Source organism: Coturnix japonica, chromosome 2 (genome assembly GCF_054131305.1).
Source record: "Coturnix japonica strain WE chromosome 2, WE-NBRP24, whole genome shotgun sequence".
NCBI lineage: Eukaryota > Metazoa > Chordata > Aves > Galliformes > Phasianidae > Coturnix > Coturnix japonica.
Window position 1 is genome coordinate 71939246 of NC_140664.1, and position 26592 is coordinate 71965837.

At 42.6% G+C, this 26592-nt stretch overlaps 1 protein-coding gene and 1 long non-coding RNA gene across 14 annotated transcripts in view; one reads left to right on the forward strand and one right to left on the reverse strand.

Annotated features, from left to right (window-relative positions):
- The window catches only part of LOC146761934 (uncharacterized), a 142732-nt gene extending 129300 nt beyond the window's left edge, over positions 1 to 13432 (reverse strand). Inside the window, exon 1 of the long non-coding RNA XR_014943567.1 lies at positions 13336 to 13432. This is a non-coding gene — a long non-coding RNA (uncharacterized LOC146761934). The remainder of the gene's footprint in view (positions 1 to 13335) is intronic.
- On the forward strand, positions 13228 to 23676 carry RBM24 (RNA binding motif protein 24). 13 transcript variants are annotated; one of them, XR_001553292.3, is made up of 6 exons: positions 13228 to 13739; positions 14194 to 14317; positions 15327 to 15381; positions 15580 to 15656; positions 15741 to 15871; positions 21556 to 21697. XR_001553292.3 is itself a non-coding variant. In XM_085540239.1 (6 exons), exons 1-6 carry the CDS (start codon positions 13572 to 13574, stop codon positions 21709 to 21711), a joined length of 702 nt encoding a protein of 233 aa, XP_085396365.1. In that variant the 5' UTR covers positions 13228 to 13571; the 3' UTR covers positions 21712 to 23676. The 13 variants fall into 13 exon arrangements, 5 of the variants coding, with proteins under 5 accessions (XP_085396365.1, XP_015710213.2, XP_015710212.2 ...); XR_001553293.3 differs by having other exon boundaries at positions 15741 to 15855; positions 21556 to 21694; XR_014943562.1 differs by lacking the exon at positions 21556 to 21697 and adding an exon at positions 16393 to 16539.
- Positions 23677 to 26592: the final 2916 nt, after the last annotated feature.

Genomic DNA, 26592 nt, shown 5'->3' on the forward strand with positions numbered 1-26592 from the left:
TCAGTAGCGTTTCACACTAGTTATAACTATTCAGATCTTGAAACCAGGATCCACAATTTTCCCTTCACTTGCTCCTATTCCTGACTAGTGTGCTGAGAGGCTCTGGGATACTGAGTGAATCCATGGGCCCTGACTTAATTTTGTTATTAAAGTGACCCCTCCACCACTGACTGAGCATGGCTGGAAAGATGACAGCGGAGAACAACCTGTTGTTTTCAACAGACAGTCTTGGCTGACCCTTGTGTCCACACCAGGCAAAAATAGAAAATAAAAGGTGCTGACACTTTGCCAGCCCCATCTGCAAAATACACTCCTGGCCATGTCAATCACACCAATGAGACTCTACGTGCAGTATGCAGTAGAAATGTCCAAGTCATGTCTGCGCCTCATTGCTCAGTTTGCCAAATGAGTCCACAGCCTCCTCACAGCTTTGTGAATGTCATGCTTTGTGGACTGGGAATCTTTGGAGGGCAGTGGATACTTCAGAAGGCCTCAAGAGCTTATCTGCACTTGTGTGGAGCTCAAAGATATCGAGCGGTAGTACGAGCTTCTTTTCTTTGTGTCTTTTTCCTTTCTTTTCTTGAGTAGATTAAACCAAATATTAAATATGCTTTCAAACAAACACTAGTCTTGCACATTGCCGAATGAGATGGCACGTACAGGACAGGTGTATGATTCCAATCTGCTTTCACTTTCCTGTTTTTCAGAACAGGGGCCTCAAATGTGTGTGGTCAGAAAATGTGTCTGTCCGTATATTTTTTTCCCCTCCTCTTAATCACTAGAAATCTATTTTTGTTCAGTGTTTACTAAATGTAGCAAAGGAGGTGTGTTTCCACTGTTAAGTTTCATGAAAATAGATCACTGGCAGAAAACAAAGATCCTTTCCATGTCCTGACTGTTAGGAAAGCGATCTAGTTGTCTTTTTGCAAGAATCCACATCACAGCTGGAAACCAAAGAGTACACACACTTGTGATTGCCTCAGCTGTGTGAGAAGCTTCAGCAGGAATGGACACCTTTTTTGGTCACTGTTATCAGTTGGCTGGAAGCTACACAAGTGTTCACATGACCAAAATTATGTCGGAGCAAAACAGAGATGCTGGAAGAAGGGAAATGCATAGTTAGCCTCTGATTTGCAAATTCACCGCATTCATTTTGATCTCTGTGGGGTTTTTGTGGATTTTTTATTTCCATCTATTGGAAGAAACTCAAGTTAGCAAAGTTGCTAATGAGATAAGGCATTTAGAAAATCCGGAACAAAACGATAGAGCTGCCATGACTACCCTCTAATCTTCAGCTTTCAAGCCCGTCCTCACCCAAGTCACCTTCTGAGGACAGCAAAGGAAATGTGTGACCTCTCGTCTACATGCATCCCATGGCAGCAGGACCCAGTGCACCAGCTGTTGTTGGTTCCTGAGCTTACAGATTGGTTTCTGTCATTGTATTTATTAATACAGTCTTTAAAAAGCAAGTACTTCTATTAAGATTAAAGGCCATCAGACCTCTTAAAGAAATATCTCACTTCCCTAAGTGAGTAAAAGATTCATACAAATCTGAAGACTTTTAAGGTTCAATAGCTTAGTAGGACAGGGAACTGAGAGAATGTGCCCAGCCCCAGTGTGGCTGTTTGTTAATGGGTTACAGCCACACTGTATTGTTATCTGGTGTTTTGCTTTCTAATGTACATGTTTAAAAAAGAATAATGAAAGTGTAAATAAAAGCAAAGGAATCCTGGGGACAGAAGAGGATCTATGAGGAATTCATTCAATGAAAAATACAAGCATATTGCTCCGTATTGTGTTATTGACCATATATATAAGTTAATTCTTCCGTGTCTCATTTGCCTAACAGCATGGAAACTGCCAGCATTTTAAGAGCTGCTATCAGGTAACTTGCAGTGACATTAGCCAGACCATACAAACAGTTAACAGGCTCTAGTGACTGTGTTTTTGAACCTGATCCTATGAGATGCTGCATGCTTTTTTTCTGCATAGCCTTTAAGATGGCACGACACAGACTCCCACAGACCTCTGTGCTAAGAGCAGTTATGCAGTGTATTGAAAGGAGAGAGCTCTGAGAAGTGTCAGCTGGCTGGGACAGATCTGACATTTCAGTTTATCCCTTGCCAGTGCAGGGGGCTCTTTCCCTGCATTAATCTTCTTACTCTTTTCTGTCAAATCTCAATTAGTCAGGTGAGAAAACTGCTGCATAATACCCAGCTTTAACTTTCAGGACAGTTTTTGTGACACACCCAGGGTCACAGCATCATGGAGGAACTCCACACAACAGCCCCATGTGCAACACACTAACACAAAACAGTCACAGCAAGGGACAGACAGAATGGATCTGAATGACAGAGATACTCTGACTTCTCAAAAACACTTATGCGTGTACTTAACTCATTACAAAGACATCCATTATTTTCTAGGGGCCCAGAAGATGCATATCAGATAGATAGACTGACAGCACAGACAAAACCACTACAACTTATATGGAACATTTTTACAGAACGGGGATCTGTGCCCCCGAGAACAGAATCACGACTTCTACCACACACCCACGGGCCCTTTCACAAACATTTCCTCCCCTTAAATAAGAATATGAAAATATTTTTCTATCCCATTGTATATCATCCCAACTTTAAACAATTCCCCTTACTCTCCAGTATTTCACATGAACTTCTAATCTGGATTGAATTTAGCTTTTTCAAGCTAGCTCTCTCCCATCCCCACTTTAATAAAACCCGATTAACATGCTTGAGAGACAAACATGAACAAAAATCTCCCTTTCCCTCTGAAGTATGGCATTCATGAAGATATCATGAATAAGTAAACATTATCTCGTGTTCTGTTTCTTTTGTCTAGCTTATTGGTGTTGAGAAAGCTTCTTCTTCATTTATTTATGTTGGTATTTTATTTCCTTCCTGAGTTTCAAAGATGAACAGAGAAAAATAAATACCACAGAAACAGTTGATATGCTGAAACGACCACGTGCTATCTTCCCAGGAAAGTTTAAAAAAGAGTTTTAATACAAAGTTTTTGTTGTCTTGGTATTTCATCTAAAACAACTCATAGTGTGGAATGCATGACTGTCTGTGTATGACAATAGCTAGCAAGCCAGAACAGCAAAATCCTGTTTTCCAATGTGCAGGAATCCACTTTCTCTTCTTAATACTGATTCAATGATATTGAGGTTCCTAAATTACGACTGTGCTTAGAACTGGGGCAATCTTGTCTAGAGCAAGCCTATTCTAATGGCAGAATGTGCACAGACCAGTAGCTAGTCAGTTTTACATTCCTGTGTTTCTTACTTTCTTCCAAATTCCCTAGAGAGATGATGCAACACAATGTACCAGCAGGACCCAATAGAAATGACTATGTGTGAGATCGGGTCAACTGGTGGAATGATTCTTGCTTACCTGACCTTGCTTAACTCTTTAGTGGATCTTGGTAAAATGATTAAGTCTCAGAAAAAATATTGCTCAGACTGATTTTAAAAAGTATTGATTTGGTAAATCTCACAGTAAATGAACAGGATTTGACAAATGCTAACTGGTTAGATTAGATGCTGTAGGGCAGAAGAGACAGCCTACAGAAAATCCAAGCACTGTACCTGAACCTTATAAGCAATAAGAACAAAATTTAATCTCTTTCATGTTGACAGGGTCTGTTTTTCAAAGCCATGAAAATTCTTCAGTGGAATTAAATCCAACTTGATCCCTGTGCATGGCTAACCAAAAGGCAATGTGAGAGCTTTTCTGCAGCACTAACTTAGCACGCTCACAGCTGCAGCATCTTAGCAAAGGTTCTTTCCAGAGGGGAAAATGGAGGCATTAGAGCATGACACGTTTTCCGTGTCCTACTTCATAACCTCACACCTTAGATGAACTGTGAAAGTTAAGACTAAGGGTCTAACGACTCAAGCCAGCCAAACAGTGCTATTTTTATCCTCATGACAAAGTCGAGAGGGTTTTCTCCTCCTCCTTATTAAAGACAAAAGCCACGCATTTTCCAAATGAGGGCGATAAAGGCTACAAGACTGCTTAAAAACCCCACATCATCTTTTTTGGTTGCAGGAATGAAGGTGTAGATGCTACATTGACAAAGTGGTAACTTGCTTGAATTTCCACTGATAAACAGAGCAAACCAATAAAAACAAACAAACAAACAAACAAACAAACAAAACAGCCTACTGTGCATTTTAAGCTGTATCCTGCAGGTTAAACAGAATTTTTTTGACAAAACTGACTTTCAGCTTTGTAGGATGACTACAGAAAGCAATGACAATTCAGTGCAGGCAGCGCTCCTCCCTCCTGAGTCACTTCTGTCAAGACCTGGCAGGAAGATGGGCAGAAGGGAGCTGTGTGCTGCAAGTGTCACCTTACCAGAACCACGTGCTGCTCAGATCCTGACCTTCGGGGGGGAGAATAACAAAAAACACCGTGGTTCTTTTCAGCAGAAAGCTTATTCCACTTTGGGGCTCTGGCCAAATCCTAACCTAGCTAAATCTACCAACCAAAATTAAATAAGAAATAATATTTTTTTTTTCAATCCCAGCCAGAAAAACAATTTCTCTGAACAGGAGAAGATAATCTGCTCTGACAGTCCTTGAAGGAGAGGAATGCAGTGTCACAGCGCAGAACTAGCTGTACCAATGCAGCAGGTGGTGGGATGCAGTGCAGGCCAGTCAGTCTCCATGAAATCCTTCTGGAATGGAGGCACCAAACTGCTGTCATGTGTCACTGCTTTTTTTAACAAATCACGTCTAATCCAAAAAGCAGAGCCACCTAAGAGCTATTGTTGTCTTGGCACTATTTTTAGTTGAAGAAACCAAGCCTGCAAAGTAGACTGAGTGGTAAAAAGTTTGGACTAAAAATACTTGACAGCAAGATTTGATACTTTTGGATTGGAAAACACAGCTGAGGTAGTAAAAAAAAGTTGCATATTCCCACAACACAACTCTCTGGTTTAGTATGGGCAAGACTGGCAAGATGCTGTTTGTCCTGAGCAGACAGCGTGCAAGTGGGATGCCCAGTGAGTAGAGTTCCTGTGACCTCACAAACCCTCCAGCACTTGTAAATGTCTGGTCTGAGTGTCTGAATAAGAATATAACGGGTTCTTATATTCAGCTGAGGAAAACAGAGCAGAATTTGCTCCCTTCCTTCTTCCTCCATGTAAAGGCACCTTTTGGACCCCTGCTCTGATTGCCTCAGTGATCAGATGAAAGCTAAGTTGCCTGAAAACTTGGATTCCTCAGGACAAGCAGTGCAAGAGGAACTACGTTCTTTTAAAAAAGAAGTGTTGGGCTGAACTTAGCAAATGAGGATGTGGTATCTCCAGGCCATAAATTAGAGCCTTTCAGCTCTCTGACAGGAATGTGCAAGTCATTTCTCTGGAGGGCTGAGAGTGCACGAACCACACAGAAGTTGATTCCTAGATCCAGAGCTGCAGTACTGAGATGTTCACATGACAGATAATTAGTTACTCACTAAGAACTTCCCCCAGAAGCATTCCTCCAGCACGGCTAAGAACTGGAGGCACTAACGTGTGTTTGAATGACCTTTTCTCTGTATTTCTTTCCACCTACCCACTTTTCTTTTTTCCTTTCTCCACCTATCACCTTTCCTTTTTCCTTTCTACTATCCTACTAATATATGTTCACTGGTGCACTGTTCTATAAAGCTTTCTATGTCAACTGTCAGTTTAATCCCTTGTAATAGTAACTAACTAGGGTTTAGTGGCTCTTGTCTTTCAGCAGAATCTCAGTATTTGTGTTTCTTTTTTTCCTGCCTATCTTGACTGAAGTCTAGATTCAACCTGATGTAACTGGGTTTTGTTTTACTGCCCTTAGCAGAGATCCACCAATTTGGACTGGCAGAGAGTTTTTTCATGGTGATATTCTTTTACTAGGACTTCTTGTTTTTTGTATGAAATGCAAGCCAGCAATGAGTTATGGGTCTATCAGTTCAGGGTACATGTATATGGCATCTCTGCCCACTTGTTCTTCCACCAAATAACAAGATGGGGGGAGGGGGTATAAGACATGTTAAAGATGTGAAGGAGTTGGATAGAGAGGTTTGTGTTTCTCATAGAGTCACCCAGCTGTTACACCAAGCAAATTAGCTTCAATAGTTTTGCAGATTTGTTAAATACCTGTCTCATAGTTGCTTGTGGCCAGGACACATGAATCTGGTGTTTAACACTTCTAAGCTTCAGATAGTTTGCAAATTTACATTTATTCTTTCCCCTGTTGAAATTAATTATTGCTCTCCTGACTTTATGTGTTCATATGGCAAGTATGAGAGCTTTCCTCCATCAATATGGTATATGACCATCATAGGACAACTTCAGATCTTGCTCTAGCACTGGGAAGCACTATTCACTATGGCATTCACGCTTTGGTATTCATATGTTTTGCCACATGTTCCACTACCACCAGCATGTGCTTGCAGAATCCTTTATGGATGCATCCAACATTCTGTGTACAGTTATCATTCACCCCTGCTTCATCTGACATACCTATTACTTTCTTATATACAGGCAATATGTCTTTCATACAGTTTCACAAGCTTTGAATTTTGTTTGCTGAATTGCTGAAATTTTGTGTCAGCTCTTCCACTGCCCTTGAAAGGGAAGAACATTCACATCAGATTGAAACTAACCTGTGCACCCTACTACATTTGGTGATACAGTTGGGAATAGTGAGGTTACAGCAGTCAAAGATCATGCTGATTAGTGCTCAGATATTATAGAGAAAGAGACCTTGGAAAGCAGTGAGAGTAATAGGTTTCAGGGGGAAAAAAATCCTATGGTGAAATCTGTTCTTACAGGCGTACTGCCAGGAGAGAGACATAGTAGGAGCTTTACCAATTAAGATTTTTCTAACTGAAATTGACAATTCAAGACCTAATCATTGATAAGGACTGTAGATTGGTAAGAATGAGAAGGTGATGAGGATGCTGAGATTTCTGAGTTTCTCAAGAACATGAGAGTGCACTGCCTACTACTGTACAGTATGCTTTCCAGATGCAGTCAAACTTGTTGCCTGAGCCACAGAACAGAGACACTTTGCTCCTCTCTGTAACAGGATGTGGTTGGTGGATTAGAAGACAAAGCCATGTCTGATGTTATTAGCTGAATGCTTTCACAGAGCTATGTCATTATAGAACTTCAGCAGAAATGTCTCACTGACCAAACTGATCAGACAGAGAAATAATTACTTCACTTTTCAGCCCTACTCAAAACCCATGGAGCTTTAGGCACTAAGCATTCTAATAATAACAGTAGCAAATCAATGTTTGTGTGTATATATGTATATAAAAATATACGGAGAAATTCCAAGTGTGTTTACTTGACGATGTACTGAGCGTTCTGAAGACCTTTCCTATTTACTGAAAAAAGCACCAGCAAGAATGAATGGTGTGCAATATAATCAGGGGTCTTTGTTATTTTCAGAAACCTAATGAATGAACACATGACATCCACCGCTTTTTGACATGACAGACATATGGTGTTCATAAATAAATAAAAAGCCTGATGATACAGCTAGGTTGATACCAGTGAGTGGCAACATTTGGTAAGCTGGCAAGTTGTCTACTGTATCTTACCTTGACTGCAAGAACACAAAATATCTGAGTAAAAACAATTAATTGTAACTGATAGCTTTTGCAGTTTCCTCCAATGAAGTCACATTACAAGGTTCCAAAAGAAACTCTAGACTGCTTTTTAATGTATAGCTTCAGATGAACTTACAATAACAATTACAATGATGAGGAAGGCATTTTTCAGCCACAGTAGCATTCAGAAACAATATCTACGTGCCTGGCAGAGATTCACAGCAATACCAAAGAGTGAAGCAGGACCAAGGTGCCTACATTTTACTTACACTCATAACTGAGATCCTGAAAATTCCAGAATAGCCGCCTAATAGACAGGTGCTGCTCATGGGTTTTATAACAGTGATGCTTTCTGAAATACGATTGAACCAGATTCAGTTTTCAAATCTCTCTGTAACCCACAGATCCCAGTTTCTCATCTCTCCCAGGAATACTCTACAAAGATCTCTCTTTCCACATTCTCACTACTTGCCTGAAAAAACACACTTTAACCAGCAGCATCACTACTGCAAAAATTTGGAGGATATAGGAATAGTCTTTCTTCCACATTTGCATTTCAAAGCTACAACCTGATCCCTAGCAGTGAGTCATCCCAGTGACCCATCCACAAATATAAAATACAAATTATTATGAGCAATTGAGATAATAACTATGGTATAGTTGCCCACAGGCCTCACTGCAGCAAATCAGGTGCAGTACAGTCCTTTATTTTAAATTTTCAGACCCACTAGTTTGACTACAAACTTAGTCATACATCCAGTGTAGTCAGGTAAACACCAATTAATCAACAGCTAGCCCTAGAGTCATTCTCATAGAATCATAGAATTGCTCAGGTTGGAAAAGGCCTTAAAGATCATCAAGTCCAACCACAACCTAACCATACGACCCTAACTCTAACAACCCTCTGCTAAATCATGTCCCTGATCACTGCATCCAAATGGTTTTTAAACACATCCAGGGATGGTGACTCAACCACCTCCCTGGGGAGCCTATTCCAGTGCTCAGCAACCCTTTCTGTAAAGAAGTGTTTCCTGACGTCCAACCTAAACTTACTGTAAGCACCTTTCAGATACTGGAAGAGAGCAATAAGGTCTCCCCTCAGCCTCCTTTTCCCCACACTAAACAGCCCCAGTTCACTCAGCCTCTCCTCATAGGGTTGATTCTCCAAGCCCTTCACAAGCCTTGTTGCCCTTCTCTGGACCTGCTCCAGCACCTCAATGTCCTTTCTGTACTGAGGTGCCCAAAACTGAACACGGTACTCAAGGTGAGGTCTCACCAATGCCGAGTACAGGGGCAGAATGACTTCCCTAGTCCTGCTCACCACACCATTCCTAATACTCATCTCAGAATTCATCCAGCTTCATCAGTTTCCTGTGATACCTATAGGTTCCATGACATTTCAGTCTTCAGGCTTCACTGTGCAGAACCCTGACCCATAGCAACAAGATGCAAACTCTGCTCAGGCCAGAACATATATGAGATGGATATAATTTGAAGGATTGACCCTTCTAGGGTGTTTGGGGTCAGACCCCTTGGATTCAGGCTAGCTTTAAATTTGGGGTAAAGGTACAGTTTAGGAGAAGCATACACCATTTTCCTGAACACGGAAGCATTCAGATGGTCTTGAATTTATTTCCAGATGGTTGAGGTCACTTCCCTTTGGGAAGCATGGAGTGCTGTGTGGCCATCTTAGTCTTCGAGGGAATATCAAAGAAGAAAAGGGATGGTATTAGATTGCAAACGATACTCAGAGTATCCACCTCTTAAATTAAACTGTGGAGAGCTGGAAGATTGGTATTAGAGTGTGAGAGAAATGAGATGACATAATCATGGTTCTAGGAATACTGGGTTTGGCAAAGGATGTGGTGTCATTGGTAGTTTCAGTTCAAGGTTAGGAAAAGAAGGGCAAGGACTGCTGGTATTAAATGTGAATCCTGCAGGAGCCTTTGTGTAGAATGAGGTTTAGTACACAAGAAAATGTAATGGGTGACAGTTTGGGATTGGATGGTTGTGATTACTCTCCTGAATCAAGGCTAGTGTGTAAGTAAGAACAGGTATTGGAACACTGAGTTTATTTCCAAATTCTGTGGGAACTATATATTCAGTTGACAGCTGTTCCTGAGTGGAATAGGCTGGATGGAACAAGTGATAGCTACTTTCTAAGACAAAAGGAGTGAAAGATCTGCCATTTCTCCTTTCTGCAGGGGCCACCAAAACCTAATTCTGACCAGACCTAGAGTTTGCTGTCTGCCACAGAAGTATCTTAAACACCAGTGAGCACCACTCTTGATCTCAATCCAGATTAGTTTATTAGCACCTCCTGCCCAAATCTCTTTACCTCCAAACTTCAGTTCAGTCTGTCACTTCTGCCCAGACAAAACTACTCATACCTGAATCATTCCTGGAAGTAGTTGAGCACGATAGCTCTTCCAAAGGGTGGCATGAAAGCCATTTCCAGTTCATCCTAACTGGAACTGAGCTCTGGATCCTATGGCTCCAACACCTTGTTAGTGATCATATTAATCTTACGAATCCAGCAACAAATGAAGTTATTCTGCCCTCAGCTTCTCAAATTCTCTGAACTGAACTCAACACACAGAACAAAGAATTAACCTTGCTGTTTGTCCAGATATATTTTTGGTTCTTGTAGGGTCTGTAAGTGATGGTAGTGTTGTACTGCAAGTTAGGTCTGTTGCTGTGAGAGTTACCTTTCCTTGTTGAAGGCTATAATTGCTTGAAATCATACGAACCTTACGAGAGAAGGAGTGGAAAAGGCTTGTTTATTGCAGGAACCCACAGGGGCTGAAAAGCAGTAAGAAGACTGGGGACATCAGAGGCAATTAAGCTGTGTTTTTCCTTAAGAAATACTTCCTGGACCTCAAGTTAATTATGTCACTGTGGCTGTGTTTGATTTGTGAGAGACGGACTGAGGCTACTACATGGGCCAGCTGATGAATCTTGTCTAAATGCAAGAATTTTGCCCTTTTCTGGGATGTAGATGTGGAAAGTTAAGTTTTGTTTCTGGATCCTGGAAGACCAGCTGTTCTGGGCTCAGTCAGCCAAAATCACCAATCTTCCCCTCAGGCTCAGGTTTATGTTGGACTGTGGATACAGCTTGGAACTGGTGAGACTGATCAGCTCCATCTGTTGCTGCAGGCTTTATAGGCTAGAAGACTGGGAAGAGGAGTGCTGCCTTTGAAGATGCAACACACTTAAGACTGTGGGTGGGAAAGAATTTCTTGAGTGACTACAGCTATAAGGAAGGACAGATTTCTCAGCTGTATAGCAGGCAGTTGCAGGTTTGGAGAGGGAACCTGGGCAAACAGGAGAGGAAGAGGATTCAGTTGCTGAAATGAGATCCAAGATTAAACATACCAAAACAGTTTGAGTGTTCTGCTTATGCCTGAAGTCTGGAAGTCCACAAGTCTGGTATGTGCACTCACAATATGAAGTCACTGCCCAATTACAGTAAACAAACTCTATTTGTCACTGGATCCCAGAGGCCAATTAAACTGAAAACTGGTTTCCAAAAACCCCTCTATTGGATCAGATCTGACGACAGGTTTGAAGCTTCCTTAAGGAAACTTTGTACTGAAGATTTACTAGCATTAGGTGGCTGTAGAGGGCTGACAATATTTGGAGGATAGATGATGTAGTTAGCTGTAAGAGATCGCACTATAGCAATCAAAAGTGGATGGGCAAGAGAATAAAGATAAGTCTGATGTCTGGAATGAAAGAGGCAAATTCCTCAGTACAGCTGAAATTACTTCTGGGATAGACAAACATTACTTTTCTGGCCTTAATGCAACAGTTCATATGATGACTACAAAACCAGGCTAATTCTCCATTCCTTCAGACATCACAAGACAAGCAAGAGTAGTAGGCACAGAAAAGAATAGGGAATGTTATTGTTGGTTTTAGATAAAGTTCATCCTTTTGGTCCTCAGTGGGATGAGATGTTAACTGTACTCCTAAGCAGTGTGTGCTGTAGCTCTCTATGGTGCATTGACACCCTGAGTAGGACTATGACATTAGTTCAGGTCACTAGGCCAGAGCCTAAGGTGACAATCAACCATCAGAGCAGAACTGGCTGTGTCATGTTTGACAGAGGGTTCCAGACCACTATAAGAAGTATGCTGGGAGATATCTTGGGGCAAAGTTAATGGCCTAACTGGATTCAGGCCAAGGTTAATGCATTGGCATCAGAGAAAGTGAAAAGCAAGTTTTGCGTCTGGATCACTGAATCACAAAATGGCTGAAGTCACAAAGGGTCAACCTGGTCCAACACTCAGAGAAGGGTACACAAACCCATGTCCAGGAAGCATTTGAAGATCTCCCAGGATGAGACTCCAAAACAAGTCTGGGCATTCTCTGCCAGTGCTCCATTACACACAAGTTCTGTTCAGAGGGAACCTCCTGTGGTTCCAGTTTGTCAGCTGCCTCTTGTCCTGGCACTGGATATTACTGAAAAGAGGTTGGCCCTGTCTTCATTGCATCCTCCCTTTAGATGCTGATACTGATGAGATACCCCCTGAGCCTCCTCTTCCCCAGGCTATAAAGTCCTATCTCACTCAGTCTTTCATCTCTCAGTATCCTGCTAGGTTTGCTAAACTTAAATCCCAGTTAGTCCTAACATAATAACACAAATTGTTTAATCTGCAGAATCTGAAGGATGGTGTAGATCTTGGGGATAGTTTAAGTGACAGCACAACTTGGTACTGCACATTCTAGGTCATTAGAACTGGTACAGTGACTGCTGGAGAAAATCAGATAGGGCCAATATTAGATATGGGGCAAGCAGAGCCCAAGACTATGAGTGATGTCATTATGGGTAACATTTGGTACAAGAGGGACTGAAAAGTTCTTGAAAGTCATTTCTGGAAACCAGTGCATTGCTTCTTTTTGTTAAGGACAGAGAACTTCACAGGGAAAATCTAACAGACAAAAGCACTAGGAGAAAGGGAGACTAGTACTTATCAAGGCGTTGTGACCACAAGGGTATGGTTCAGAAGTCCATACACACGTGCACATCTGTTTCTCCAATCTGTAACCTTCCTCCCATCCTTCCTGTCTCCCTGTGAGCCTCCCTCCCCCCCAGCTCCCACAGTCCTCGTGTCCTTTCTTTTGTTCTGCCGCATCCTTCTCAGTGCAGCACAGGGCCGAGGCAGCAAGAGAAGAGGAGGGAAGCAGCTTTACCAATTGCATTGGCCTTTCGTACAGAACAATAACCACCAGCCCCACAATAACAGTAGTAATGGAAATGCTGCCGGGCTCCTGCTTTTCCAGCTCGGGGTATAAGGCAGGTGATGCGGCTGGGGGTCACCACCGGCATTTGGGTTGGGATATAAGCATCTGGGGGCTGCCAGCTCGCAGCGGTGACCACACAACCCCACCGGCGCTGCTTATATACCCAATCCCGGGTCAAAGCAGCCTGGGGGCACGCGCAGCCTCCCCGCCAGGCCCATCGGCGGCAGCTCCCGTCCCGACGGCATCCAGCTGTTGCCGCCAGCTGTGTGCCAGCCCCGGCCGGGCCGCGGCCAAGCGCAGGGGCCGCCCCGCCGCCGTCCCCGCCCCTGCGGGAGGAGGAGGAGGAACCGAGAGTGCCCGACCCGGTGGCTTTTAGGGGGGGGAGGCCACTCGCTGCTTAGCGCTCCTCCACCCGCCGCCGCTCCGCCGGGCTGGCCACTGCCCGGCCGCTGCCCCTCCCGTCCCCGGCACCTACCTCGAGCTCCCCCGCGGGCTGCGGGGCTCAGCAACTCGGAGCAGGAGGCAGCTGGGCGGGCAGAAGCACCGGGGAGTCGCGCCGTGACCGGGTGGCGGGGGGAGACGGGAGGCAGAGAGGAGGAAAAAAAAGGGCAAGAGAACAGCGAGGGCTGACTCTGGGAGCGGGTCTCGGCGCCCAGGACCCGCACGCCCCGGCGGCCACGCGTGGGTGCAGAGCTCAGGGCCGCGCGGAAGATGCACACGACGCAGAAGGACACCACCTACACCAAGATCTTCGTCGGGGGCTTGCCCTACCACACCACCGACTCCAGCCTGCGCAAGTACTTCGAGGTGTTCGGCGACATCGAGGAGGCGGTGGTCATCACCGACCGGCAGACGGGCAAGTCCCGGGGATACGGCTTTGTAAGTGCGGGGACGGCTGCGGACGCCGTAGGGAGAAACTTCTGCGGGGGTCTCTGCGTGGGGAGCGGGAGGGTTTGGAGGATCTTCCTTTCTTTCTTTTTTTTTTTTTCCTATTCTTTTTCTTTTTCTTTTTTTTTCTTTTTTCTTTTTTCTTTTTCTTTTTTTTTTTTTTTCCTTCCCCCTCCCTGCTGGGCACTTCGGAGAGAGGCGGGGGGAGGATTACTGAAAAAGGAGATGGAGGGCGAATCCCGTCGCTTCTCGCCCAGCCTGTTGCTCCCTGATACGGCCGCACTGGGGGGTTATCTCAGTTATACCCGTCGCGCCCTCGGCGGCTGCCGGCTGCCCCGGAGCAGCAGAGACGGGCGGGGGGGAGCCCCGGGCGGCTGCCTCGGGGCGGGGGGCTTCTCCCAGCTACCCCGAGGGAGAGATCTAACGCAGAGCCTCGCCCCTGAAGGTCACCATGGCCGACAGAGCCGCTGCCGAAAGAGCGTGTAAGGACCCCAACCCCATCATCGATGGTAGGAAGGCCAACGTCAACCTGGCGTACCTGGGTGCCAAGCCGAGGATCATGCAGCCAGGTGAGAATGCGGTCCTGTGCCGATTGTCTGTGTGCACCCCGGGTTCCTGAAAGGAGTTGAACTTTTGGAAAGGTAATGCTGGGCTGCACTTCCCTGTGGCACATTGGGTGGTCAGGTGCACATTTGTCTCTAAAGGCAGAATGTAGTAACTTTGAGGCTATTTGTTTAAACACTGAAAGCAATCTGCTATAAAATATCCCAAGTTCCTCAAGAGGATTTGCACAGTTCAGACTCTTCATCAGCAGTTCCCACTGCTGGGAACGTGGTGGCACTGACCATTTACAGTATCATTGCAGGGAAACTGGCCTAGGAATGAACTGCTTCCAGCATGTGTGATCTTATTAATACAAACAGTATCTTAAAGGAAAGTCCTTTAACAGATGCGAGCTATGAGAAGGATTTTTAAATGAAATAGGCCACGTCTGAGCCAGTATGATGTCCTTGCCACTTCCCAAACTGCTGCCTTGCACTCAGAGAGCTGCAGGCACAGCGTGTGTGCATGTCCATGCTCTGAAGGTGTTGAGACCAGGGAGCACTGTGAGCAGTTCAGTGCCCACTCTGGAAAGGAATTTTGTGCTTGGGCATTTGGAGAGCAGAAACAAAGTTTAGGATTTGAGCCCCTGCTAAATCCTCACATGGAGAGGGCTCAGGCTTAAATCTGTAAAAGCGGCACAGATACACGGATGGCTAAAAAGGGCCATATCACCCTTCATAGATTGACATTAAGGACCAGAATGGAGCACAAAATAAAAAGTTAATGAAAACTGTGTGCTTGTTATTTAGCCAGTCATTCTTCTAAACACCACTAGGGAAGCGTGAGCTTCACTGTTTTAATTTCTGTATGGATGTCCGTGTGTGCAGGGACTGATGTATTTTGCTTTCTGGTTTGTGGTTCTCCAGTCTTAGAGACACCATCACTAGAGACTGTTACTCTGCGTTTGTGTGTGTGCATGTGGCAAATAGCCAAAGGAACAATCATACAGAGAATGTGATGTGTTTTCCTTGGTAGGTTTTGCCTTTGGTGTTCAACAGCTTCATCCAGCTCTCATACAGAGGCCTTTTGGGTAAGTCTGTTCAATGGGACCTCAAACAGGGGAGGAGAAATCTTTAAATAAATAAATAAAAGGGAAAAAAAAAGTATGATCCTTGAAGGCCTCAGGCAGTAGCATCCTTATAAACAGCAGCAGTACTGCAGTTCACAGACTTACAAACGTATGCCTGTAACTGTGCTCTCCTTGTCGGTAATGTTCTGAATGCTGTAGCCGAGTCAAGTTGTGTGGGACGCGTCCCCTCCACCTAAGCAGCCTGGTCCCGTATGACCCTATGATAAAACAAGGAGGTATGACTTTATGCAAGATTGCTGTGCCCAGTTTCTCTTTTTTCAGCTTGACTCAATGTTATTTATCTCTTTCTAATCTGACAGGGATCGTTTACAGTTAAGATAACTGATCAGAAGGATATGATGATAAGAGGTGGAATAGTTCTGTTTGGAATTAAACTCTGTAACCAGTAGACTCAAACACAAACAAGCTAAAATGGTGATTAACGATGCATGTATGTTTTTTTTCATATAGTCAATAGACCTCCGTGTGCTTTTTTTTTTTTTTTTCATTTATTTATTACAGTAATGAAGTGGTGTTGATAGCTAAACTGTGTGCTTTTATTTACTTGAAAGAGCTGTAGTGAAAGTTTGGTGTTTTTTTTTTGGGGGGGGGTTCTTTTTCATTTTGTTTTTGTTGTTGAGGAGTGACTTTGCCATGGGGAGCAAAGGGCCTTTTTTGTTTCCTTGCTTTCAAGCTGTAGCTTGTGACTTTTTTAACCTTATTTTGTAGTGAGTGCTAAATGGTGTGACTTCTTGATCTTTTTTAAGTGAATCAACATATTGCTTGCATGTTTGTAATTTTGAGGGGGGGGTTGTTCTTGGCAGGGGTGTGGAGCTCCTTATTAACAATGTGCGTCCTGTTGGGCTTTCTAATTGGAGATTTTTTCCTTCAGTCTGACTTTAATACATAGCACATTTCTCCTTTACTCGACAATACTGTTCCTAAAGTATCCCTAACTTTTGCTTCCTATAGGCATATAATTAGGAGGTGAGGTCTGCTTGAAACTTCCGATACAGCGTCACTTCACTAACACACACTAGCTGAGAAACTCATTGCAAAATAATGCATTTTGCTAATTAATGAAAAAGCTAACAATAAAGTAGGGAACATGTGTCACGACTGTATTTTGTTCCTTTGACTGGAATAGCTTCAGTGTAGTGTACCCAGCTGCTACAGTTTGCTTCATCAAACCTGTAGGTAACTGTTCCCGTCCTCAGAACTAAGTTTACCTAGAAGCTTTATGCACTTTTATAGGAGAGTGTTTGCTCTCCTGACACATTTGGAGAGGTTGTGGAAAACTCTGTCTTTTTTTCCTTCTTCCTCTGCTATAGTTTGTTTGACTTCTTGGAGGTGTGAGGAGACAACGGTGTGTGTGCAGTGCTCAGTGCGTGACGCCAGCACTGAGGAGGGCAGGAGGTAGAATGCGTGGTCTGCAGAGCTGTTACAGCCCTGCTGCAAAGAGGAACCAGTGAACTGCCCAGGGACCGGCCATGGAGAGAGTATTTGCTGAGCATAACAGAAAAGGAGAACCTGTGCAATCTGTTGCTTAAAGGACTATGCAAGTGTAGGGCTCCTTCTTGCTTTCCCGATCCCGAGCCAACAATAGATCATTTAAGTCTTGCTTAGGTCAGGGGAATTCTTCCAGCGGGCTGAATAAGGTTTTATTTCTAATGCAAAGTACATAAATCTGAGGAGAGGAATGTTGGTACCAGGGCCATGAATATATCAAATTAGTCATTTTTAATCCTTGCTTTTTGCCTTTCTTTTGCTATATACAGACAAAGGAGATTACTAAATCTGTTTCCCCCTGAAAATTTCCAACAATCTGTGTATTTTCTAAGGGATGTAGTTCAGATTAGGAAGGACAGCATTCATTAGGGTAAATGAAAACCTTCATTCCCTGTTTTCCTTGACAGTTCTGCTGGGCTGTTTCAGTGCTTACTTGAATCTACATTTAGTAAGAGCTCACTCAGATGATGCTGCATGGATTGCACTGGAATATTTGGTCACTTTAAAACCTCTCTTCCCCCCCATGCAGTTGCACTTTAAAAAAACTATATTTTACTAATATTCTCTGTTAAATTGATTGTAGTGATGATTCACTACCCACCCTCTGCTAATCCTTACACAGAAACTGCAAGTTTTATTTCATTTTGCTGTTTCCCTATCAATCAGGGCACAGATTAGTAATGTGCTGCTATACTCTGGAATGGTCAGCAGTGTTTTGTCATGGTTGCCCACCTAACAAGCAAGAATCTGAAAGTAATTGGAGTATGTCAAATTACTTCGCTGAAAAGATGCAGAAATACAGTATTCTAAATTAAATACAACATTTATTGAAGTGGAGGGAGCTAGCAACTAGGTTAGCTTCAATGCATGAAAGAAGCTGTTTGGTCACCAGGACTGGTTATCTACAGCTCTGTTTTCAGAGTTGTTTATTGAAATACTGCCTCTGAATTCAATAGGAATTTAAGGAGAGGGAAAAATAACTTTCCCTCCTAAAATGGGTTTTCTCACTTTGCTTACACAATTTTTGTTTCAATATTGGTGGAAAATTGTGGGGTTATGCAGAGGGACTGGTGTAGGATAATACATTACTCAAAGTTTATCCCTTTATTGTTTCCTAGAACTTGTAGTACCTCAATCACAATGAGGACATTCCTATTCCCACTCTTTTTAGTAAGACCAGAGTTTAATCCCAAGTTGATAAGCTGATACTGCCTGCTTGTTACTGTCTTCTGTAGATCCATCTATTGTTAGGCACTTCTGCCTTCCTTAAGAGAGAAGGAGAAGCCCTCTCTTAGTTTGTGATCAGGAGACCTGTGTAGCGACTACTCCTAACCTAGGGAACCTAGGGAACGAAGCCAGAGCAGTCAGAAGTGAATCCACATAATGCTAAATGTCCTCTTGCTGTTATCAGGCAAGTTCAAAATTCAAAAGGGAGCACCTTAAGGGTAAGCCTTGATGCTTCTGTGACCTATTTTTATTATCAGGAAAGCTGTTCATTGACTAAATTCTACTTGGTAGTTATGCTCACAAAACCTGACCCTGTTCTGAAGCAAAACATGTCATTCAAAGTTAAATTAACCACCTTCTCAATTGTGTAGTGTAGAGATTTCAATTATGTGTTACTAAGGCTGAATTTCTGCATGACACAGCTCTCTGCATTAGTCTAAACTGTCCTTTCCTTTCAAACAATTAGCTGTCACTTTATTATTGCTTATAGGATTATTTTAGGAGGTCTTAGTTAAAAACACATCTTCTGTTATAACAGGGGAAGTTGTAAGGCTCACAGCAGGTGTGGATGTCATTTCATTTTGAATATCCCAAAGCTAGAGTTGCTGGTGAAGTTAAATGTGGCTTTCCTTTTCCTTTAGTGCAAGAGCTTAATACAACGAATATGTGTTCCAAAATAAAAACTAAAGTCAGGAAAGAAAGCTCAAACCATGTGCAGTTCCCACACTCTTACTTTCAAGAACAAAGCAGCAGCTTTTTACTCAAAGTTACTGACACTAAGGATATCCAGCACTATTAGGCACTGCTTTTTCAACTTCTGACCCGGCAGAGCACTAAAAGCAGTTAGGTTCTGAATGGCCGGGGTATACACGTGCTGGCCTCTGCAGTAGGTAGAAATTTACTTTGGCCATATAAAGCCGTTTCACTCGACTCAAAACAGTTGTAGCATGACAGATGATCAAAAATAGCTCCAGCGCAGCTTACGCTGTCAATCACCATGTGTGAAATGGCATGGTGGTGAGGAGCCTGCCCAGGGTTTATGTTTGTTGTAGGGTAAGATGTGGCAAATGGGTAATGTTTCATAACTTTACCACCTGTTAGTTTCTTGGCTTAATAAAACAAGTCACAAGAGTTTAAGTGGGAGCACATGTATCTTTCTGTCTTGTTCAAGGATCTGATCGAGTGTCCTAATGTCCTAAGAAAATTCTAGTAACATCAGTTTAAGACAACACAAGCAATTAGATAAGACTTTTTGCTGTGCCATTTCTGTTAGAATTATTCTATTTCATAAATGCCGTATGTGAAAATTCCTGTGATGTTGAATGGACTCTTGCATGATGCAGAAGAGGCTCTCAGTGACTTTAAAGCTGTTTTTACTCCTCTTTACTTAATACTTTAAAAAACCCCATGATGTTATATTTATTGAGATTGTTCTTGGCTGGTGACCAACACAAAATGCATGTTCTCGCTCATCCATCTTGTATGGGGAGCTCAGGTAATGATGTGTATTTAAATGCACAGAGCCAGCTTAAATATGCTTCAAATGCAGTTCTGGCTAGTCACGTCATAAATTAGGTGAGTTTTAAAAACGCAACTTATTGTTAAATCTTATGTTTTCTTTCCCTTCCCACCCCTACTTGTCATTCTTTTTTTTTTTTTTTTTTTCCATTTCTCCCTTCATCCAGTAGCAAGTGAATTCCATTGACACGTTGGGTTTTTATGATTGTGGTGCTCCTATTTCACGCCACTGGGCTCTTCTTTTTCTTAAAGAAGAAAACCAGGCTGTTCCAAAGTCTGGTTTTCATGTATGTCATACTGTTTCTTTGCTATGAATCTAGGTGACAGTGTCCCTTCTGACTGAAATGCTTCCTTGTTGATCATTTAAGTAAATCTTGATGTCATTTTAAAAATTAAAGAACCAAAAAAGCTTTCCATTAGAACTTGCAGTTGGAGGGCAGATTGTACTACTGCAGGTTGCATCTATGCTACAGTGCACTAAAAGGCTGGTGCAGTCTTCAGAGTTGTCTGTAAAAGTAAATTGCATTATTAAATAGTAGTAAATTTGCACGAGCAGTTTTACATGCATTTATAAAGATTCTCTGTCTGGAAATGAGTTCCAAACATGAAGGACTTCTCAGTGGAAATCCAGACGCAAGACAGAGTTATGGATTTTAAGTGAAAATTATATCAGATGCATCCTTTAAAAAAACTGCATTGTGTGAGCAAACATAACTTTAAGATGAATTTGTGTATACGCTTCTTTTGTGGAGAAGACGGGAAAGTGTGTGTACTGATTTGTTCAGAATGGTTACTGCTTAAGCCATAAATCTGTTTGCTTTTTTTAATTTATTTTTTATTTTTGCTTTATTTTTATTTATTTATATATATTTTTTGCTTTTGTTAAGCACCAGATCTATTTAGACTCAATCCTATTCCCACCTTCCAAAAAAACTCTATGCTGTATGTCTTGCATAGAAATAAACAAGCTGGCACAAAACAGGACAGCAGTGGCCTGATAATCAAACAGGTTTGACCCTTGTGTCCTTATGAACTTTTTAAAAGTGTGATGCACATGTACTTAGGAGTCACTGTTATGGATTTTAATAGCATCTATGTAGCTTCCCTCAATGGCCTCTTGTGACGGAGTGAGCTGCACTATAGTTCGTTTGGAAAGTGTGATTCTTGCTGTGTTTACCACACTTGTGATCTTTATTTAAACTCCTTTGTCGCCTGTGTTGTTGGTTTTTTTTTTTTGTTTTTTGTTTTTTTTTCTTATTTTTAATAAGGGTGACTGAGGTTGCAGAGAAATTAATGTGTGCTGAGTCTGCATAGCAACTTAAGTAGGGTTGCCACAATACACTTTTCTTTCCTGCTCCCTCCAGAACACTTTACCTAAAGTTAGCGTTAAGCCATGTTGTTGCCTTATTGGCTATTGTCAAACTCATGGCAGCGAGGCTGTCAAACCGCTGTGTTACTAATAATAACAGTACTCACAGGAAATAATTTCACTAAGAGTCAAGCAGTTCGGTGAGAAGCAGGATCATGAAAACCACTTGAGGTGTTTTGAAAAACAAATGCTGCAATCAAGCTTGCTCCTTCAGAGTTGCCTTAAACTGACATCAGTAATCCCAGTCCTTCTAAAGGGTTTAATAACATCCCACGTAACATCCTTGAGAGACATTAAACACTCCTGTTTAACTTGGCTATAAGGCTGTGCTTCAGAGCAGCGCACGTTTTCAGGCCGACAAACAGATCACCGGTCTGTTCCACCTAGTTATTGTGGCAACCCTATGCACATAACAACAACTAAATTGAGTTTGTCTGACTTCGGAGTATGGATATGACTCTTTGGCGCTCACTCGCCTACCACCTCTGACTCCCTCTCCCATCTTTCAACAGGATCCCAGCTCACTATGTCTATCCACAGGCTTTTGTGCAGCCCGGAGTGGTAATTCCTCACGTTCAACCTGCAGCAGCCGCTGCTTCTACTACGCCCTACATCGATTACACCGGAGCTGCCTATGCCCAGTACTCGGCCGCTGCGGCCGCCTATGAGCAATACCCGTACGCCGCCTCTCCAGCCGCCGCTGCTGGCTACGTGGCGGCAGGGGGCTACGGCTATGCGGTGCAGCAGCCCATCACCGCAGCAGCACCGGGGACGGCGGCTGCGGCAGCTGCGGCTTTTGGCCAGTACCAGCCCCAACAGCTGCAGACAGATCGTATGCAATAGCAGATGGACTCCCAAGGGAAGCTCGTTCTTTCTCTTCCTCTTTTTGGCCTTCCAGTATAAGTAGTTAATCAGAGACAATTGATGTTAACTAAGGAGCTTTAAGGAAAGCGATGCTATTGCGAAACTAAAGAGTTTTTATTCCACTGTCTTCATACAGTATGCATCCAAACCTTGTTGTTAGAGGGGAGGGGTAGTGCGGCATGGCTAGTTTCAAGTATCGATCCAGAAGAAAATGAGAAAAATATACTGTACTGTCATGAAAGAGTGGCAGGAGTAGCAATGGGACTTCACATTTTAAAAGAAACAAGAACCAAAAAAGCAAAGGTATATTTTTTACAGTATCAGGGAAGCAAAACTGCCTTTTATAAGTGAGAATGTGGTATTCAAAAAGTTCGAACCAGGGGAAAAAAACTGAGTCAGCAATATGTAACCTTTATCCATTTTAAGAGGAAACAAGCTTAAAGCACTGATTGTCCTTTGTAGCTTTCAGAAGCTGTCTTCGTGAGATAGCATCTTCCCACCGTTTCACTAACGGGCATCGAACAACCCAAGGAAGATGGCCTGCTAGTAAGATGGCGGACAGGCACCAAAGTTATTTTCTTATCTGTCCTCTGGATGAGTGGAACTATGGAGCAAGTGATGTGGAAGTAAGGGGTGCAACAGCTGTAGAGACAATCAATAACACAGACAGTTCTGGACAGAACACATCACTCATGCTCATGTGATGAGCTTGTCACATCCTAATCCCTCGCCCCATCCTGTTTCACTTTTGGGAAACTTTAACTGCTGGTGTCAGCTATTCTGATTCTAAAATAGGATCAGCCCTTTACTACAACAGCCTTCTCTTTCTATTTATTGCATCTATTCGTAACTTGTGAATAAAGGCAGGAAGAAGCTTAATGAATTAAAACTTTTAAGAACTGTTTTAAGGGAATTTTCTTTTCTGAAACCATTTGTACGATTTTAATATCTATTTCAGGACTATATTTAAAATATTTATTAGTGAACGTACATTACACAAGGCAACTTTTGTTACCAAGACTGCAGTTCTTGAAGGGTTAATGGTATGTGATTTATACTGTGCCTTAATTGTTATGCTATTTAAAAAGAAATATTTATTTTGAAAGTTTTACTATGCTGTGCTCTAAAGAAAGCAACTTTAGATGTGACACTGTAAAATTATGTATTCATCTCATGGCATAAATTATTTAGTAGACTTAGATGTAGCATATTAAATATTAACCTAATTAACTAAGGATGTTGACTTGGATTTATTTAAATTCAGTATGTGCACTGTATGAGGGTACTCTTAAATTAACACTTTTTTTTTTTTTTTTTTAGGTTTTTACATTAAATATTGCTAGTTCATTCTTTTTCCCTCTAATAGTTCTTCATGTAGACCTCTCAAGTACATTAGTGCAGTTTTCTCACTCATCTGTATGTAGACTGACTATTTTTCCCTTTGCTAGGAAATGCTGCTTTACATTGTCCTGTGAAACTACAATACTTGCAATTTTTATTCTTGACCGAAATGGAATTTAATATTTTACACTGTATTGGATTTTTTTATACTTGAACAATTTCATACAAGGGAAGACAGGATAGCATTTTTATGGACTTTTATCCAATGTCACTGGATTTATTTTAAGTATTCTGAGTACTAGCCAGTGTTACAATGTAGACATGACTCTTCTGTGCAGGTTATTTATTCAGTATGTATATTGCTTTACAACATTTCAGATCTTTTAATCAATTCACTCATATTAAAAACAATAAAAAATGTTGTCGCATCCTGTCTCTCGATGTTTTTGCTCAAATTATCTTACATCTTAGCTGGCTAAAATTGAGGGCCAACCTTTTATATAATCTTCCTGGTCTGTGGGGTGAAGAGCACTATATGCAGTGTCCTTAAGTGTACAAACTGCAAACTGTGTTAAATGGAAGAAACTCTACAGAGAAAAGGGAGAAGATCCATCCTAAGAGTTATCGTAAAATAAATGTGGGTAGAAGGGACTTTGGAAAGTCATCAAATCCCAGACCAGGTTGCTTATGTCTTTGTACAGTTCAGTCTTAAAATCCTCCATTCAGAGACTGCAAAACCCCACTAGATGAACAATTTCGGTACCTAGTTGTCCACATAGTACCTTTTTTTCCCTTTATCTAGCCCAAGCCTCCCTGATTATTTATGACCTTCATCTCTCATTCTTTGGCAGAGAGCCCAACCTTATCTTCTCAGTAACCTCCACTTAGCAACTGGAAAGTTGCCATTCTCTTCTGTGGGCTGGACAAACCCCATTGCCCAAGCCTCTGCTCTTAAATTTCATGCTTCAACCCCCAGCCATCTTTCTGTTCTTCTGATGGATTCATTAGGGTTTATCAAAAGCTTTCATACGCTCGGGAAATCAAGACTGGACTTACTCTGCCAGATGTGGCCTAATGAGCACTGAGTGAAAGGGAATTACCAGTTCCCTTCATCTGCCACCTGTGCTGCTGTTCACAATGTACAATGGCCAGGGTTTGCCATTAACTCACACAAGGCCTTGCATGCCCTTTCCAGCAGGACTGTTATCAAGCCTGCCATGCCTTAGCCTGTGTAGGGTCCTAGACCATCTGAGGTTCAGGATATTATATTTGTTTACAATGAATTTAATGGGGCTCCTGTTGGCCCTATCCTCTAGCAAACATGAATCTATGAATGGCAGTCCTGATCTCAAGCACATCAACTACATCATCCGTTTAGTATCATCAGTGATAGCCTGAAAGTACTGCATACTGCCTCTGCATCTAGGTCATTGACAAAGGCATCAGACAGGATGATCCCTGTGGAATTCAATTTGTAACCAACTTTCAGGCACAGCCCTTCTGAACATCAGAATCCTGGTCAGGATTTTGCCCATACAGACTGAAACATATGAAATTGGATGCAAGGATTCTTTGTGCGACTGCACAAAAAGCATTGCTAAACTCAAAGTAGATCTCTACTTTCCCCTGAATGGGAACGTCATCCACAACGAAGTCATTTAGTCATAGGAGGCATTCAGTTTGGTCTGTCACAATTTACCCTTGTAAATCCATGCTGTCTCTTCCCAATTACTACCTTCTTCATGTGCCAATAAATGACTTCTAGTATTGCCTGCACTGTGACTGTCCCAGAGACTGACTGTCCTACGGTTCTCTAGATTCTACTTGCCCCTGCCTTTCTCCAGGAATGCAGATCGTGATCTCAGTACCCTTCCAAAGAGAGTAAGCAGCCTCACAGTCACAGTGACAACATCTGGTTCTTCTATTACCCATAGCTGCAGTTCATCTGGGAAGTGGCAGGAACCATATAATGGAATCATAAAATCATGGTGCAAGAGACCTTAAAGACTATCCAGTTCCAACCCCCTTGCCACAGACAGGATTATCACCAACTAGATCAGGCTGCCCAGGGTCTCATCCAACCTAGCCTCTGTGGATGGGGCATCCACAGCTTCACTGGGTAACCAGCAACCATGGCACACCAACCTTTTGAGTAAAAATATTCCACCCAATACATTATCTAAATCTCCCCTCTTTTAGTTCAAAACCATTCTCCCTTGTGCTATTACTATCTCAATGTGTAAAAAGTTGGTCACTCCTATTTTTAAGCTCACTTCAAGTACTGGAAGGATGCAGTGAGTGAAACCTGAGCCTTCTCTTCTCCAGACCAAACAAGCCCAGCTCCCTCAACCTGTATTTGCAGGAGAGATCCTCCTCTGATCATCTCTGTGTCCCTCTTCTGGATCTGCTCTAACAGGTACACATATTTCTTGTGCTGGGGGCCCCCAGTACTCCAGGTTTCACAAGGGCAGAGTAGAGGAGGATTACCACCTCCAGCCCAGGATACACTTGGCTTTCCAGGCTACAAGCATAAATTGTTGGCTCACATGAAGGTTTTCATCCAACAGTTGAAAGGCCCTTTAGTTCTTCTCTGTAGGGGTGCACTCAGTGAGTTCTTCTATACTGTACACATAACTGGGATTGGTGCAACCCAAGTGCAACACCTTGTACTTGGCCTAGTTGAACCGCATCAGGTTCTTGTGGGCTCACTTTTCAAGCACCTTCAGGTTCCTTTGGATGGCGTTCCTTCCTTCTACTGCATCAATTGCACTACTCAGCTTAGTGTGTGTCATCAGAAAACTTGCCAAGTGTATACTCAGTCCCACTATTCAGCTCGGTGACAAAGGTGCTGAAGAGCACTGACTGTAAGAAATACCTCTGAGAGACACCACTCAACACTAGCCTCCACCTGGACATAGAGCCATTGACTGCAATCCTCTGGCTGTGACCATCTACCCAATTCCACTTTCTACTCTCTTCTACCATTTCCTCTTCATGGTCTTCCCTAGATAAGGTTTGTCCATTGGACATAGTATCAATTAAGAATTAAAACCAGACATACTTCTGGAAGGAAGGAGAGCACAGATGGCTCATGAAAATATGTGGTACAGTAATATCTTACTCAAGTGAGGATAAAGAAGACATCTTTACCCTACACAGATACACTCCTGCCAACCCTGGGACCTTCTCTGTTCTCCATTCAGAGATGACTGATAGCCCAGGGTGGGGGGTGATGGGAAACGAATGCTGCCCTGGACAGGGGCTGTGTTGAGGTAAGCCACAACAGGGACAGATTAAGCTTATGATTCAATTTATAAAGGTCAGTTGTATGCTGGCTCTGTAAC

What these genes read in the sequence shown, in the direction of transcription:
- RBM24 (XM_085540239.1), top strand. Translation starts at nt 13,572, where the DNA reads ATGCACACGACGCAGAAGGACACCACCTACACCAAGATCTTCGTCGGG. An exon ending in GCCGAGGATCATGCAGCCAG is followed by an intron (nt 14,318 to 15,326) that starts GTGAGAATGCGG and finishes TTTCCTTGGTAG; the next exon opens with GTTTTGCCTTTGGTGTTCAA. An exon ending in CCCTATGATAAAACAAGGAG is followed by an intron (nt 15,657 to 20,561) that starts GTATGACTTTAT and finishes GCTTTTGTTAAG; the next exon opens with CACCAGATCTATTTAGACTC.